Raw genomic sequence first — 14,917 nt, 5'->3', positions numbered from 1 at the left:
CATTCAATCTTAAAGCCTCACGGACACACGAGCAGAACCATGATAGTTCCTGTGGTGTTCTGCAATGATTGCCTCTAAGAATTAGAGGGAATGTAAGAAGTCGTCCACATCCCCCTATTATCAATCTTTGTAAACCATGCAATAATAAGTCCACTCGTTGCATATACATTGCTCATATTCCGCAGCCCTCTGTCATTGGTCCATCGAAGCAGTGAACACTGTCCAGTTCCCTGGGCATTGGAGGTATTTAAGGCTAAAATACTTCTTTGAAGAACGGCATGTATCCTTATTGTCTAACAGTTATGCATGGATTTAATGGTTTGTTTCAATTAGCCAGTGACTTGGCCAGAAAACCTCAAAATAATCCACATTAAATAAAGGAGATAACGCTAACATTTATAAGTACACTAACAATAATATTTAAAGACAGTAGGCTATTGGTCGCCCCCTTGTGGCCATATGATGTTTTGTGCTTTGGCCACCGTGTACTTCATTATATCCAAATAATGAATTGGCGATTTTAGACCCTTGTAGGGGAGCTCAAGCAAACCTTCAATTAATCTCAGCACCCCTCATTTTTTTTTCCATAAATTATTAGAAATATATTTTTAAATAATTGTTAGCCCTCCTGCATGACATTTTGAAAACGTGTCTGTAAGAGACATGGGACATAACAGGTTCAAAGGGCTTCATGAAATGGATAATGTACAGGAACCTTTGTAGTGATTCAAGACCCCTTGATCCCCCAAGACCAGGTCCCTGCATCACCCTGCCTGGGTTCATTTAACCATAAAGACCTGCTAGCTGCACATAATCCTGTTTATAACAGGGCTACTTGCTAAAGAAATCAATAACGACACAAAATAGAACGAAAAATATATAAAAATATCGCCCACGAAACACCTTGAATTACTTAAGGCCTCCAAAGTTTAACTGCAGCAACTACACAAATAGTAAAACCGAGAAAAAGGGTTTTAAAGGGCTTTAACTGGCAAGCAAAGGGGGTTTATAGGCTTTTTTCAACATATATATGTAAAAGTATATAATAAACAATAGCTATATATATATATATATATATATATATATATATATATATATATATATATATATATATATATATATATATATATAGCTAAATATATATAGCTATTGGCTGTTAATTTCAATGAAATAATTCAATAATAATAATTAATCGAATAAAAAATCGAATCTTTATAATTCAATTCATCATTGAAAACTCGACTGGGGCAGCAAGGGGCCGACAGTGACGCGATGCTTTGTAAAAAGCAGCCTGCCCACCACAGGCCCCCTCTGTCAAACCACAGGCCCCTCTGTGCCACACATCAGGCCCTGGCTCCGTGGCTGCAGCTGGATGCTAATGTTACGTTTCGTTCTGAGAAAAAAAACAATGAAGAGTAAAGAAAAGAACAATGAAGGCCTACTTATTATTAATGCCTCTTTTCCACCGACAGTAGGCCTACCAGCGCGGCGGTGAGCCAACCAGAACCAGAGCCAGATGCGCATCAATGAAGTCAATCCTCTCGAGAGAAGCGCAACATTTATGTTTTTCTCCAGTCTGGTAGGCTACTTTATGATGTCAATAAATGTTTCATAATAGCAGTTGTGAAGGCCTAATGCCATCGTACATCCCAGCCCTCTATAGAACGCCTGGACAAATCGCCTGGTTCAGTTTGAAGGGCTCACAGGGACGAACAAAAGACTGCAGTCGTTATTTTCCGTGCGGAACTGAATGGAAGCGTGTTGGTCGTATTAAACCACAGAAAATAACTCATTTCAGCTTAAATTAGTATATTTTTATTTCCAATCTTAACAAATGGAGAGGTTGATGTGGGTAAATCGAAACCAACCGACACATCCGTTCACGCAACATGCTGACGGACACAGACAGTATACATTGTCTGTGGTCATAGTGGGAAAACACCGTTGATTCAACATGTATATTGAGCAAAAATAATGAAGGGAAAACCCTTTTTCAGATGAGGCATGAGGGCGATAAAGTAGAAGTGATTTCCTCATTTCCGCAAGGTCTTTGCCGTAGGTGGGAACAGGCCATTTGTTGTCGTCACTCTTCTAAAGAAGAGGGCATTTACTATTTTCGAGTTATTTATTTATTTGTGAGTTTCAACATTCTTTCTACAAACAATATTTGTTTTGAACTAGGCCTACACACTTTTTCCATCTAGTTTCGACTGGGATTTCTGATTGTCGATGTCGTTAAAGTAGTTAACGATGATTAATGCTGCTTTAACGGCAACGACAATTCAAAAACCCAGTCGAAACTAGATGGAAAAAGTGTGTAGTTCAGAACGTGACGCAGCTTTTACTTCTTCGCCACCTACAGAGTTTGTTATGTACGATAATTCAAAAACGCCATGGTATTTCCCATAGACATTTGACCGAGGGAACCGGAGCCTCGGAGGCGGGACTTATTCTTCAGAGGTCTATTGGGACACATTCAATGGTGTGTGCCCTAAGGCCTGGGCCGCACTCCCAGACAGAGAGACAGCTCGTTCTTCTGGATCTTTCCATCCCTGTTGACATCACAGTGGCCCAGCAGGATTACTTTCAGCTTGTCCAGCTCTTTCGCTGTGATACTGGGCTGTGAGGGAGATAGAGGGAGAGAGAGATAAAGGTGGATCAGAGAGAGAGAGAGAGAGAGAGAGAGAGAGAGAGAGAGAGAGAGAGAGAGAGAGAGAGAGAGAGAGAGAGAGAGAGAGAGAGAGAGAGAGAGAGAGAGAGAGAGAGAGAGAGAGAGAGAGAGAGAGAGAGAGAGAGAGAGAGAGAGAGAGAGCGCGAGAGCGAGAGAGAGAGAGAGAGAGAGAGGGAGAGAGAGAGAGAGAGAGAGAGAATTTTCTTTTCGAACGCACACACTTAACGTCATTGTTAATGTTCTCTGTTATCATACTTTTTTTTTTTTTTCATTTTTTAAGAGCGTAACATAAAATATAACTTTCTTGTGATCTTAATATATAACTTTGCTGTGAAAAATAGTGGGGTCCCCCGCACACCTCAATCGGTATACATTTCTGTGAGTGACAATGCCGACAGCCAATGACAAAAGTGTTTTCAATACGTCCTTGAAGTGACACGACAAATGAAGCGGCGGAGACTACCACTGCACTCACCCTGACCAGCTCCATCATGTCCTTCACAAAGCCGTCCACCTCCACCCCCTCCAGCTCCCCCGTCTTGTTCTAACGGGAGAAATTCAACCGATTAACAAAGCATCCCATTGGCAACGCGCTGTAGTCAAGTGGCTTTCTAAAATCCACACAATGCGGGTGTTAACAGCTTCTCAGGACCACATGAGGGGCCCTCTGACAACGTCAGTATCTGATTGATTGATTGATTGATTGACTGATTGTTTGATTCGTTGTAAGCCAAATCCAACCGTTTTGTGATCATGCTTCATTGTATTGGTTTGTTCTTTATCTACTCATTATCGATTCGATTTTTCTTTAGACTCACGACATCATAGTGGGTGAAGATCTTCTCAAAGTCTCTTTTCCTCTCTCCTTGACTGGAGGCCTGAATATGAGGTGAAAGAAAACAATGATTACTTACAATGAGCTAGGATAAGAGGAGAGAAGAGAGAAATAAGTTATTCTGTCACAATGCTCAATTCAAAATAGGAACAAAAAATAAATAATTAGTATTATTACTCACATCCAGTTGAAATTGGAGCAAAAAGTTATCTTCCATCGCCAGGATCCTGAATAAAGATACATTGAGGTAAAAATGTTACTATTTATAGGGTAACCCCTTTGTGCACCATGGAATTGAGGTTTCAACAAGAAGATAGTAAAATACCTGGCCATGTCATTCAGCTCCAAACAACCGTCCTTGTTTTTGTCAAATACTTTCATCTGCAAGGAAGGAAAGTAAAATGTTTGGAGCATGAATAGAGGTTACTATGAATCGCTGCCTCTGAGTCTCTTTGTTTCCATGTCATGGTTGTAAAATGTGTAAGTATCTGTTTGTCTGTGCAGTTATTAGTAGAATGACCATGGCATCAGTGTACTCATCCAGCTTGCTAGGTGACACTTCCTTGTGGTGCTGCTGGATAAGGTCTCGAAGGAAAGCCTGAATGGAGATAACACGAATGAGATGGTCCACAAACAACAGCCTGCCTCCAATCACTAGCCACTTCCTTTTACCTGCTGCTCATGCTTCCAAACACTTGAATGAAGATTTTTTTTTTTCCTACTGCAGTAAACAATTTATTTTTCACAGTTAAATGTTGTGTGCGCGCGCGTGCGTGCGTGCGTGTGTGTGTGTGTATTCATGCTAACCTTTAGCTCCTGAGCTGATATGCAACCATTGCAGTCAACGTCATATTTCCTCCATATCTGTTGTGAAGGAAAGATCGCTAATGTCTGATTCAGGGTCAACGAAAAATTTAGCTGGTTCGGTCATGCCAAAGCTATGTAAGTCTATTTCTGACCACCAGATGGCAGTAAATACACTCCCAAGCAGTTGGCCTCAACTGTATCCTCAAATTCTGGATTACCAGCGGGACAAAAAGAGAACTTGCACCTTCTAATTTTGCCACTTATAAAACGTATTTTATAAGGTTATTTACTTCAAAATATTATTTGTGTAATTGTGTCCTCGGCTGAGGTTTACTTTTTCTTCACAATTAGGCGGTATTCAACGAGTGGAGATAGATATGATCATCCGTGTGAGAGCGGTTGACGAGGGCTTTGTTCAGTGGACCACGCGGTGTTAACAGATCAGCGAGGAGCCTCTTCGCCTCACCTTCATGAAGTCAACGCTGTTATCCAGAGGAGCCTCCCTGCGGAACACCAGCAGGAAGTTCTCGTCTGCGGGCAGGATCATGAGCGCCAACTGGAGGGACACGGTGTATGGTAATAATTATACTATGGATAATAAGACGAATAAAATATTAATCCTTCATAATTCAAAATATATATTATTATTATTAGTAATATATTAACGATATGTTCGCTTGTTAGCTATTTTTAGCTTTGTTAGCAATCAAGGATTATTGTCGATTTTCTGATAAATTCGGATAGGCCTAATGGAATTTTATCATTGTGATTTCTGTCCTGTAAAGAAATCTCTCTTTTCCTCCTTCTCTTTGCGCCACTCCCTCCCTGCCTTTCGCCCGCCCACGTTGCTCCTTAATCATATTGACCTTGCATTAGGAGATTAAATTGGACCCACACCAAATATGTCAATGCCATTGCGGTAAATGCCGCACTACTGTCCATCTCAACTGATGAGTTTGAACTCAGAGACACGTGTTGACTTTCTGCTGCATAATGCGGCTTTAACTGGAGGCTTACTGCCAATACAGCGCTGCATGCAACAAACGTATTGTGTGTGATATGCATACTGTAAGGACATAGAGTGGAGGACTCTTGTCTTTCAGGAGAAAACCCTCACTTTTGTAGCTTTGCTATGAGATTCACCTTTTCCGATGTTGGATTTTAATGATGTCAGACAAGCCCAGTAACTAGTTAGAAATAGTTTAAACATTATGTGTGTGTGTATATATATATATATCTATATATATATAAATGAATAAATAAATAAAAGAAGCATGAACATATTGTTTGAATAGTTATTGCTGCTTTACTTTCTGTATCCATAGTTTCTTTGTCCCTGGGTCCCTATCTCCCTTATGTAAGCCTGGTTCCAGCCATTAACTGCTGACAACTATAGATTGGCTCTCTGCATGCAGTTAAATGATTTCAATTGGTCAGCTGAATGGTAGTGCATTACAGGATTGGCACTAATGCATTGTCCCAAATTTTCCCAGTAAAAGTAAGTGTAAGTAATTTACCACTGCCAACTTTTCTTATCGTAAAGCCCTTGTCACATGACAGCATAAAGCAATATAAAGCCATATAAAAAGTAAGAAGCACTATAAAACATGATACATTTTTACCACCCAACCAGTACATAATGTCAGTTTCTTGGTCTACGCATATGGACCTATGCAAGAGAAAGAGCCACCAAACTAATGGTCCACCTATTCTTTATCGTGAACATTGCGTAGATGGTGTGGATAGTGGTCGATGTATACATTCTCTTTGAGTTTTTGCACAGGTTTGTATATTTGGTCAGTGGTGTTTTTTCCTGGAGTTTTTCATAATATTTATTTTCAAAATTGTTCAAACAAAATGTTGGGACAATCTATTCAATATCTAATTTAGTTGTTAGATCCAAGAAGGCAGCATGGGTGCAGAGGTCCAATACCTCTTGGATCTGTAGTTTTCCGTCGGCCGTGACATCGTAAGTCGACATGAACCTCTGCTTCAGCTTCTGTACATTCTCCTCTGTTGTTTCCTGCAATAGAATAGAATAGAAGAGCAAACCTTATTATTATTTATTTTATTCTCTGCTTTGCAGAAGTATGGTTGAACCTGATTCATAGCTACTCTATATTTATGGGCTCTTCTGTGCCTTTACTGACAGGGCATGGAAGAGAGACCAGAAAGCATGCGGCAGAAGAGAGGGAATGACAAGTTCTATAGGATCACACCCGGGTTGCTAAAAGGCACATTGCCCGTATGGTTGTCGCACTAGCAGGTTGAGCTACAGAGCCGAGCTACTAGCACTGGTCATGAATACTGAGAACGCTCCTGGAAGAGTTCCAACGCCCTGCACCGGCCACGCGAAGCAACAGGTCGTTTGTTTTGTGACCATTGTTTGATGTCCAAAAATTACCACAATCATCATATGTCAGTTGTTGATAAACTCCCAAACCAGCAGTCATTTCACTGCAGTGACCGGATTGGTGATGACAAGTAATCTTTAAACAAAAAGGTTACATATTCTCTATCGTATAAACACTCCTCAGTGTTGTTGTACGTGTGAGTGTGGCTGTAATTAAAGGCAGTGAACTGCTTTCATTGTTAATGATAGCTACTCCAGCTGAACAAACACTTGCTGTTTCCCCAGGTTGTCCCAAAGCAAACAGAGTCCTTTACGGGGCCGAGGGGAAGGCCTTCCCGGCGACAGGATAAAATAAATACTGAAAGTGAAAATAGAAAACGTATGGAAAAAATTAATAATAATAAAATAATTTGAATCATGCCAGATTCGATTTGGTTTTGCTCATGTGGTTTACCTGTTGCAAGGTGCACATTGGATGGGTTTGCTTATTCTGTATTTGAGTTGTGCCCTGAACTGTCAAAGCATTATAGGAGAGGTAACTATAGAAACATAGTGCTATCTTCAAAAGGGTTAATAAATCAGAGACATGGCCCGGAGCCACTTAGCTAATGAGCTCATCTTTGGAGGCATCAGGGCCCAGTTGCTAGGCAGATTTTTAACAATATATGGTCTAAATTGTGCATCCATTTCTTTGTTGATATTGTGTAGGATAGAACGGAATAGACCTGCTTTTACCGGTCCAACACTGACCAGATATAGTGCAGTGATATTGAACTGTGGTTGTGATCTGTTTGCTTTCTCTAACTCCATTTAACAGAAGATACACCCACACACTTATAACGACCCACATACACACACACTTTGTTAAGTGAGTGTGTTCAGCTTGGTAACAATTGTTTGCCTCCTTCAGACAAGATTATAATTGATCATGTAATGCATGGGGCGTTGTTCATAGGACAGGGTGTAGCTTAGGTCCATCCACCCACAATGAACATTTTTAATGGGTAGACTTATTGTGACATTACTGGAAATCCATGAAGGATGTAATTAGGGGCTTCTCCCCCGCCACCCTTCATCCCGAGAAGAACCAGAGCACTTTAATCACGTTGTCCTCTTTACAACCCGCCACACCCAAAGGCAGATTGCCACAATAAGATTGACTGTGTTGCAGAGACTATTGCACTATTTGATAGATGCCCCAAAACAGAATTTGCTATTTTGTTTAACTACTATGTCTATGGTTCAGCACTAGTTATTCACCTTAACAATCAGCACTACATTGTCATATTCTTTGGGGAAGCCTAGTAAATAATGCACAAAGGTCCATTCAGAAATGTGTTTTGCGATAGTCTGAAAACGTTACAGAGGCTACAAATGTTGACTCATGAATTGGATGCAGGACTCTTCACATCCTTACATTATCTGCTGCTGGGGATGCATGCAAGAGTTTTCAGAAAAGATAATGCAGCATTCCGCATATGATTGTAATAATTTCCTGAAGAACGGTGAGGAAGTTGGGAATAGGTTAATGAAATTAGACTTGATAGAAAACAAACAACCTACCTGCGAGCCCAGTCTTTTCATCACATGACGGAAAAACTCATCAAGCTCTTTTCCCTCGATGTAGCCATTATCTACCAAGAAAAACACACAAATGTTTCCATGTCTCCTTATCCAGTGTTTAAACATCAACATAAAGTTACATTTCATTGCAGGCTTTGCATTGCATTACCCAATGTCATAAATAATTTTGAATGTTTATGAAAACCCACTAGGACCATCTGTCATGTGTTTAATTAAGATGTTTAATTAGGCTATTGAATGATATCAAATCTGTAATTTTTTTATTAAAAAAAAGGGTATATATCTTCTAATAAACCTTCTTTAAAAGTTAATCACTTCATCCTCACCATCAGCATCAAAGTGGTGCCAGATCGCCAGGAACTCCGCGGCATCCAGTTGATCAAAAGCCCTCTCCATCTCAGCAAGCACTCCTTCTGTCCTGACCTCCTAAACAGTGCTCTCTCAGTGTGTGGTGACTGCTGTACACCAGAGGAGTCCCAAGTAAAGAAACAGCCCTTCTGGCCTTATATATATATACCAGGGTGGGAGAGGGAGGGCGAGAGACAGAGAGCGCAAGAGAGAGAGAGAGAGAGAGAGAGAGAGAGAGAGAGAGAGAGAGAGAGAGAGAGAGAGAGAGAGAGAGAGAGAGAGAGAGAGAGAGAGAGAGAGAGAGAGAAGGAGCAACAAGAGAGAAAGGGAACTTAATTCATATAATTGTTATATTTTTCCTTTTCTCTGGGATAACATAATGCACCTTCAAACAAATCAACTTACATAGAATGCTAGAGAAATAAAGTGGGTTAAAGATGGGGCTGGCTGGGACTTTGATTACACCCTCTAGTGGCGAGGTTAAAGCACTGCATGCAGGTCCCTTGGAGCCCCTTGAGATGACACAAGATAATACACGGCGGGTGTTTGATTTTGTTTCAAAGCCTGCAAAAATCTTTTAATGTTTGTATTAGTATTCACACAGAGCACTGTTCAACACCAGTAGAATGATATAATAGAGCCATAAGACACGTTAACTTATCAGGAAATCAACCTACATCTACGTACAAACAAGACTGCGAACGGGATGATAAGATGGAATATTCATCCGAAACAAATACGAAATAATCATTTCATACGATTAAAACATGAATCAAACCTTTTCTTTTCATGGCACAAGAACATTTGATTGAATCAATTGATTACGTTGTATGACAAAGTAATATGCACAAAGATCTATCGTCTGCATCAGACTATTTACATGCAAAACAAAAAAAAATGAAGACACCACCGACTTGTCGTTTGCCACCCCTAACCCCCCCCCCCCAAAATAAGTTACATACAAATCTGTAGTATAGTAGTTTACTTAGTACCAAAACTTGATTTGCTGTCTTCACAAAGGTGTGTGAACATATCACAGTGTACTTTTCCATCACTTGTGCATATACTACACATCCATGTCTCCACACATACCCGCATGTATGAAAAACACATATGTAAACCTACAATACAACTCAGTCCTGTCGTGCAGTCTCTCTCTCGCGCTCTCACACACACACACACACACACGCGCGCACAGACACACACACAGAGAAAGATGGCCGCTGCTATCCCTACATAACTGAAGCATGTGCAGGCGAAAGCAATCAGGGAATGGAAGACGCCTGTGGGAAACCTTTTCTTTTATCACCCTGGGGGTCCAAGAGTAAATCTTAACCGACTTGTATCTCTTCAGACGGTGTTTCTCTATAAGACTAAAGAAGTCCACAATGAGCATTAAGTTCATTTTTAACATCCCCAAATTCCACCTTATTCAAAAAACATGGACCAACACTAAAGTACATTTGACAAACGGAGCAAAAAGGAAATTCTGCTCGAAAATACCATTACAGTCAAACCATTAAATTATATAGTTGCATGTGTTTGTTGTTCCTTGTACCTTAAAATATAACCAGACTATTTGATGCTGTGATTCTCCAAACACTGACTGTAGACATGTTGAAGGCAACATATGAAGAGTGAACTAGCGTGCTTCACCATTGATTTAACGGAAACTAAATCCTTGAGTTCTATACATAATTTCAAGAGCAAATGTGACCTGAATTCACCACAGAGAATACAACGGCTTTTGTTAGGCCTGTTTTATTGATTCATCCAATAAATGATTACGAAAGTCAGAAAAACCTCAGTAACCAGTCAGAGATGAAAGCTAGCGATACCTCAGCTTCCGGGAAAGCCTTGGTTTATTGGATTATTTCAGTGTCCACGCCAAGAACGACAATCAGTTTAAAAAAAACCTGTGACTTCGGAAACGTGTTCCCTGTTGGAGGCAAAACCTGTTGAAATACCTGTAGAAGCAATGACTCCGTCTGCTGCTTAAATCATTTACAGGCTTTGTGAAAAACCTTTGTGACCTTTCATCTTTAATGCCAAAATGCAATAGACCAAATAGCGCTACACATTCTAGCAGACACGGACGAGTGTCTTGAGACCCACATTGCAGCGACATTCAGGAGCAGTTGCGTGTACGGCTCACAGCCTAAAGCACACATGCAGGAATCGCTGTCATGACAGACATGAATGCCCGTCCTCTTAACGAGACACGCGTTATAAAATGTATTCTATTTGTTTATTATTTATTGTTTTTCTGCCAGCCAATACACTGTTAACAGGAAAACAGAAAAGATAGTCTCTTGCACAGTGTATTGTGCCGAGCACAGTGTGACAGATTAACAGTTCTGTAGCCAGACTGATGGGTTATGAGGGAAAGCAACGCAGCACGGAATCCAAGTCACTTCCATGCAGAGTGAGTGAGTGAGTGAGTGAATGCGAGCCACAATGTTTGGAGTGGCAAATCAGGGAAGTAAAAAGTTATTTGCAGATCGATGATCTGGCAAAGAAACTGACATCATTTTTGAATCCGATGACGTCAGGCGAGCTAAATCAACCAAACTTTTTTCAACTATCCAGTAATTTCAAGTAAAGTGAATTGCATATTGGCTTGAGAAATCCCCCTACACAGGGATGACAAAACAAAGAGTAAAGTATTGCATGTATTGTTTGCAAAAGTAAGGACAAGATAGTAAGGTGACGGTGTGTTAGTTAAGTCATGTATTCAGAGTTCAAGTACAGTACAGTGATTCTGTTATCGTAACCATTGGTCCCTGGGACAGGCCGCGGCTAGAACTGGGCTATTGCGTTAACCTCCTCGAGTTAGACTAGCATACGCTCCACACACACACACATTGGCCTAAAGGAAGGAGTTTGGTTTGGTTAGGCTAGCAAGTGAACGGTGTGAATGGAAATCGGGCCAACAGTTCTGTAAAACCTGAAAGCGCTCACTCCCGGATGAGAGTCAGGTTGAAGCGCGTGGCACGTCCTTCCGTTGCGTTAGGAATATGCTACGTAAGAAATCACAGTTTGTCTCGCTCTGGCGGTCAGCTGGGTCAAAGCTTAGCCGAACAAGCTCTTGCCAACGCGGTCGATTTGTCCGTCCCCCGACTGACCCTTCGGCCAACCCCACACAAAAATACCAAAAGGAGACATATGTCCCACTGTCCCATCAGCTGATCACTCGGCGTCATCGGGGGATTTTGTGTTCTTCGGTTAGGGTAAGATTAAGTTCTTTTCGCCTTTCCCCTTGGAGTCACATGACTTGGGCTCCACTGCCTTGTCGGTGGGGGGGGCGTCCTTGGTCACACTTGGATCGCCGCCGGAGATAGTGCTTTGGGGTGGCGATTCTTTCTCTGAGAGGGAACGAGAGAAAGGCAGATAAGCTAAGGAAGAAAACGTTATCCAATTGCACCTCTGATTTGCTTCAAGATATTAGTCAGAAACTAGCCCAACCCGTGCAGCTCGGCACGGAATATATATATATAAAATAATAGATACATTTTATATAGCGCTTTTCCCAGAGCTCAAAGTGCTTCATAAGCTATATATATGGTGTGTATATAAGACACACACGACCCGATTGGCAGAAGCTAGTCCAATCGGCATCAAAGTAACGTTGACACACAACACCCTCAATAGGCAGACTTCCCAGGCCTTATGAGTGAAAGGAGTACGGGCTGGCTGTCAGGACAGCTCTTCTTCCATATAAGGGCATTAGTGACTCACCATCCTGTGCAGCTGTCTGGTTGAAGGCACCCCCCTCCTTGGAGCTGCCGTCTTTCTCCTTGTCCGAGAGCGCCCTCTTGAGGCCGGATGGGAGAATGGCAACCTTAGGAGAAGCTCTAGGGGAGTCTGAGGGGTCGTCTAACGCCAGGGAGAGAGGGAAGAACAACCAGGTCAGGTCATGTCTTGGAATGAATTGATCATGACAGCCGTTTTTGGAAAAAATTGGAAAATATCAATAGTAGCTTTAGATTCAATTTTAAATGTAATATATTAAAGTAACATTTAACGATAGAAAGCTGTATCCTTTGTTGAGAAATGGTGAATTTGAGGTGCCATAATACTGAAGGTAAAGTAGTATCATCATTAGTCCACTAAGGATGCTACTACTTGAGGAGGCAGCTAGTGAGGGTGAAATTAGTGAGGGTGAGGTTAGTGAGGGTGAGGTCATTGAGGGCGAGGTCAGTGAGGGCGAGGTCAGTGAGGGTGAGGTTAGTGAGGGTGAGGTTAGTGAGGGTGAGGTTAGTGAGGGTGAGGTTAGTGAGGGTGAGGTTAGTGAGGGTAAGGTTAGTGAGGGTGAGGTTAGGGTTAGTGAGGGTGAGGTTAGTGAGGGTGAGGTTAGTGAGGGTGAGGTTAGTGAGGGTAAGGTTAGTGAGGGTGAGGTTAGGGTTAGTGAGGGTGAGGTTAGTGAGGGTGAGGTTAGTGAGGGTGAGGTTAGTGAGGGTAAGGTTAGTGAGGGTGAGGTTAGGGTTAGTGAGGGTGAGGTTAATGAGGGTGAGGTTAATGAGGGTGAGGTTAGGGAGGGTGAGGCTAGTGAGGGTGAGGGTGACCTACCAATGCTCCTGCTGCTGGGGGTCCGTGGCTTCAGTGCGATGCTGGGCCGGGCCCCCAGGACGGGCTTGGTCCCCTGAGGCACGGGGGGCTTGGGGCTCCCGCCGGGGGTCGGCGAGGAGGTGGCCCGGAGGCGGGGGGGGCCTACCGCCTCCGCCTTGGTCTCGCCCCGGGGGGCGGGGCCGGTCTTCTCCGGGGGCCCGGAGGGAGCGGGCTCCGGTTTGGAGGCGGGGGCCGGTCGGCTGTCGGGTGCCTGGGGGGCCAGGGGCTTGGCTGGGGGGGGGGACACAGGGTGTTCAGATCACTTCTCACCCCAGAGGAACATAAACTAATGTATTTGAGCATCAGTGACCTTATGAGTGCCCAATACATTGCACTTTGTAAAATGTTTTTTTAACTTTGCCTCCATTTTCTATCCATTTTATTCTTTTTTTTTTACTTTGCATATGTTTTTCTTTTACTTATCCATTATTTTATGACAATGTTTTTTTGAAGCACTTTGAGTCGTTCTCGTGTATGAAACGTGCTACATGAATAAAGCTGTCTTGCCTTTAATAAAATGATATTTACTACCGTTACAATTGTATTATTTGTGAGTGTAAAGGCATATACTGGGTGAAGAATGGTTGAAATACCTGTCGAGTTGCTGTCGGGTCTGTCTGGGCTCGACGACTGGCAGAGAAGGGACAAACAATTCAAATGTACATGAATTAAGACGATTTAAAAAAAAAGAGCGGTAACAAGGGTATTCCAGTGAACAACCAGAAGCACAAGTTTAGTTTGTTTGGGACCCTTTGCAAAAGTTTGCTGAAATCTATTCACAAAAAAAGAATAACCTGGCTTTTCACAATGCTACACTGAGAAATGTCCTTCAGTGTGGATTGGACACCTCCATCACTGATGCAAACGTAAAGAGGCTTATTGCCATGCACGTTTGCACACACAAGGACTTTCTTACATTACATTTAGGGCATTTAGCAGACGCTTTTGTCCAAAGCGACTTAGAATAAGTAGAAATATATTCTTCCGATATGTTTCGGTTCCATATACTTGTTTTTTTTAATGTTTGTAAGAAACATATTCTTCTGATACATCGGCAAGGTTAAGGAAGGGATATGATTATTATTTTTTTTTTTTACAAACAATTAAAAAAACTTCAAGAATAGAAGAACACCCAACGAAAAAACTGAAACTAAATTAATCACATCCAATATAAATGGGAGGTACAGGGTGGTGGGCGGGACCGGGTGCTGGTGGGCGGGACCGGGCCTCCCCACCTCCCCACCTCCACCTCAGCCACCCAGGCCTCACCTTGTGGGCTCTCCTCTCCTGCTTGGCCTTCATCTCGGCCAGCAGGCCACAGCCCATCACCTGCACCCCGGGGTAGCGCCGCCCCCCCAGCGGGCTGGCCCGGCCGTCGGACCCCCCCTCCCAGGGCTCGTCCATGGAGTCGGGGGTGCGCAGCTCCTCCGAGCGGTCCGAGCTGCTGCTGTAGTCCGTGTGCTGGGAGCGGGTGTTGGCGTCCCGGGACTCCCTGAAGGGTGGGGGGGGAGGCGGGCGGTGGTGGGTTAAGACCGACCGATATGGGTTTCTTTAGGGCCGATGCCGATTCAGATTTTTTTTGTTGATATTTGCTCCCTCAATTTACATCATAAAAGTTACACAATGATGATAACAAATGTTACATGTCTACATTTAAAATAGGAAGTCTGTAAATCATGCCAAAAAAATATAGAGATATATCGGTCGATCA

The 14,917-nt window shown here is 42.5% G+C and overlaps 2 protein-coding genes across 3 annotated transcripts in view; both read right to left on the bottom strand.

The window, feature by feature from the left end:
* Nucleotides 1–1,792: 1,792 nt before the first annotated feature.
* Nucleotides 1,793–8,752, bottom strand: scgn (secretagogin, EF-hand calcium binding protein). Its single transcript, XM_030371011.1, has 11 exons — nucleotides 8,577–8,752; nucleotides 8,230–8,300; nucleotides 6,247–6,336; nucleotides 4,780–4,869; nucleotides 4,314–4,370; nucleotides 4,027–4,104; nucleotides 3,832–3,887; nucleotides 3,688–3,733; nucleotides 3,490–3,549; nucleotides 3,147–3,215; nucleotides 1,793–2,620 (listed from the first exon to the last, which is right to left on the bottom strand). The coding sequence occupies exons 1-11, from the start codon at nucleotides 8,644–8,646 to the stop codon at nucleotides 2,492–2,494; spliced, it is 816 nt and encodes a 271-aa protein (XP_030226871.1). The 5' UTR covers nucleotides 8,647–8,752; the 3' UTR covers nucleotides 1,793–2,491.
* A 389-nt stretch (nucleotides 8,753–9,141) lies between these two features.
* Nucleotides 9,142–14,917, bottom strand: part of LOC115553747 (F-actin-uncapping protein LRRC16A) — a 68,650-nt gene continuing 62,874 nt past the window's right edge. For both annotated transcript variants that reach the window (XM_030370249.1, XM_030370250.1), the window contains 5 exons: nucleotides 14,476–14,698; nucleotides 13,800–13,836; nucleotides 13,168–13,437; nucleotides 12,337–12,474; nucleotides 9,142–11,963 (listed from right to left, as the gene is read on the bottom strand). In XM_030370249.1, coding sequence (XP_030226109.1) covers nucleotides 11,824–11,963; nucleotides 12,337–12,474; nucleotides 13,168–13,437; nucleotides 13,800–13,836; nucleotides 14,476–14,698 — 808 coding nt within the window. In that variant the 3' untranslated portion in view covers nucleotides 9,142–11,823. The remainder of the gene's footprint in view (nucleotides 11,964–12,336; nucleotides 12,475–13,167; nucleotides 13,438–13,799; nucleotides 13,837–14,475; nucleotides 14,699–14,917) is intronic.

The sequence above is a fragment of the Gadus morhua genome, chromosome 11 (genome assembly GCF_902167405.1).
Source record: "Gadus morhua chromosome 11, gadMor3.0, whole genome shotgun sequence".
NCBI classification, from domain to species: Eukaryota; Metazoa; Chordata; class Actinopteri; order Gadiformes; family Gadidae; genus Gadus; species Gadus morhua.
This window is presented reverse-complemented; position numbering and strand designations above follow the sequence as displayed.